We start from the raw sequence: 2082 nt of genomic DNA, 5'->3' as shown, positions 1-2082 counted from the left end.
CAGGAATCACAGGGGCTTGTGGAGACTGAAACAGCAATCAAAGACCATGTATGGACTGGACCTAGGTCTCCTACATAAATGTATCCAATGGGTAGCTAGGGTGTCATGTATGTCTCCTAATAAGGGAAGTGGGGACCATCTCTGACAAAGACTCTGTTGTCTGCTTTTTGATATCTACACTCTCACCACACCACATCAGTCTTGCCACACTACAGGGAAAGAAGATGTTCTCAGTCTTGATGTGAGTTGATCTGGTGTGGGCTGGTAAGGGGAGGCATCAATTTTCTTAGGAGAAGTGGCGGGGGATGAGGTTCAGGAAGAGGGACAGAGGGTAGGACTGAGAGGAGAGACCTGAGGGGGTTTCAATTAGTATGTAAAATAAATAAATAAATAAATAAATAAATAAATAAATAAATTAAAAAAGACAATCCGAATACCTTAACTTAGATAAGAGGCTTCACACATCATATCCATGTTGACATCTGGATGGACCAAAGTAACTAAACACATAAATAAGGCACAAAAATTACACAGTCCACCAACCTTAAAAGCAGCTATTGGATTTTGACATTACTTATCCAAAATAAAAAGAATCTGAGTACAAGGAAGTCACGACTCACAAGAAAAGGACCCAAAGTGGGAAAACACATGGAAATGATAGCAGTGATATTTTTCAACCACCAACCAGGCTCATATAAAACAGCAACAAAACCTTGTAATATGGAGGATAGGGAATAAAAAGCTACAAAAGTAGACACCAGAACCAGGATGCTCTGGGTGGCTCTAGACTCAGGGGATGTTCTGAGGTAAACACGGGTGCTCCGGATGTGTTGAGTGTGCTTCCTGTGTCTGTATAGAAAGGCAATCATGGAGCCACTGGACCAGATGATGAGCACAGAAATCAAGACTTCAGGGCACACAAATAATGCTGTGTACAGTGAGGCTACAATTATATCACGACCCCAGGTGGAGCAATACAAAAAATCTCGTTTTTCTGTTGTATTTTTATGAATTCTTGTGATATGCTCAAGCACAGTTAAAATAAGATTTAGGGTAATATACAGGACCCAGCAGAGGGAAATAAACAGAACAATGTTGTTTGAAGATTTGACTTTAAGTTTCTTCCAGCAGGAATCTATTGGGCTGATGCTGATGGCTTGGTAGACACTCAAGATGCAGGTAATGCCCATAGACATGCTTCTGCTAAGTCTTTCGATCCAAAAAAGAAATGTGCATATAAAATCATCGAAGAACTGTTTCATCCCAAAAGCTGCCATTGTGAGGGGCAAACCTTTAGAGACCATTATCAAGGAGTTGGCTGTGGTCAGATGTGTGAGGATTAAATCTGTAGGCTTCAATGTATGTTCCTTATAGTAAATAATTAGGTAGTGGGAAAGAAGAGAGATGTTTCCCAGGATTCCAACTGTGCTTTGTGATAAGAACATTATTCCTATTGCCAAAGTTTTTGAGCACATTTTGTCTTTTAGCAACTGATTCTTTAAATACACCAACAATTAATTCTCTGAGCAAAATGATGAATTCAACATTTTGTGGTAGAATCACTTGATTAAAAATAAAAAAATTAGGGAAAAAATAGCGATGTTCACAACATAGCCAGATCCTGCCTCAAATAATGTATTTTTGACAACAGTAATATCTTTTTTATAATATTCATCATTAGAATCAATATTGTTACTTTGTGTAAAGCAATGAGTAGTCATTACAAATGGAAAGAACATGAAGTTGTACATTTCTAGGAGAAACTTTGATAACTACTCATATCAAAAAGGAGAGAGTTCTGTCAACATCTGCACCAGAAAATAAATCCATTCTCAATAAATTTCTTATCTAAAGTTTAAACATGAATATTGAAAATGTTATATCATTTTATATATATTTCTCTGTGTGTAAACAATAAAATATTCATTACCTAGCATAAAACCTAGTGACACTAAGCTTCAAATATTAAATTAGATATTATGTTGAATGTTAGTGCTAATTCATTTTTTCTTAAGATATTCATATGAAATAATATTGACAAATAAATAAGTAAAAATTATCAGTGAAAAAATTAAGTTTGAA

General features: G+C 36.0%; 1 protein-coding gene across 1 annotated transcript; it reads right to left on the bottom strand.

Moving 5' to 3' along the window:
• Positions 1 to 554: 554 nt before the first annotated feature.
• Positions 555 to 1475, bottom strand: LOC110542877 (vomeronasal type-1 receptor 4-like). The gene has a single exon (XM_021629365.2). It carries the CDS (start codon positions 1473 to 1475, stop codon positions 555 to 557), a length of 921 nt encoding a protein of 306 aa, XP_021485040.2.
• Between the last annotated feature and the right edge of the window lie 607 nt (positions 1476 to 2082).

The sequence above is a fragment of the Meriones unguiculatus genome, chromosome 14, assembly GCF_030254825.1.
Source record: "Meriones unguiculatus strain TT.TT164.6M chromosome 14, Bangor_MerUng_6.1, whole genome shotgun sequence".
NCBI lineage: Eukaryota > Metazoa > Chordata > Mammalia > Rodentia > Muridae > Meriones > Meriones unguiculatus.
This window is presented reverse-complemented; position numbering and strand designations above follow the sequence as displayed.

Coding starts and splice junctions, on each gene's coding strand:
- LOC110542877 (XM_021629365.2), bottom strand. CDS start 1,475: ATGTGCTCAAAAACTTTGGCAATAGGAATAATGTTCTTATCACAAAGC.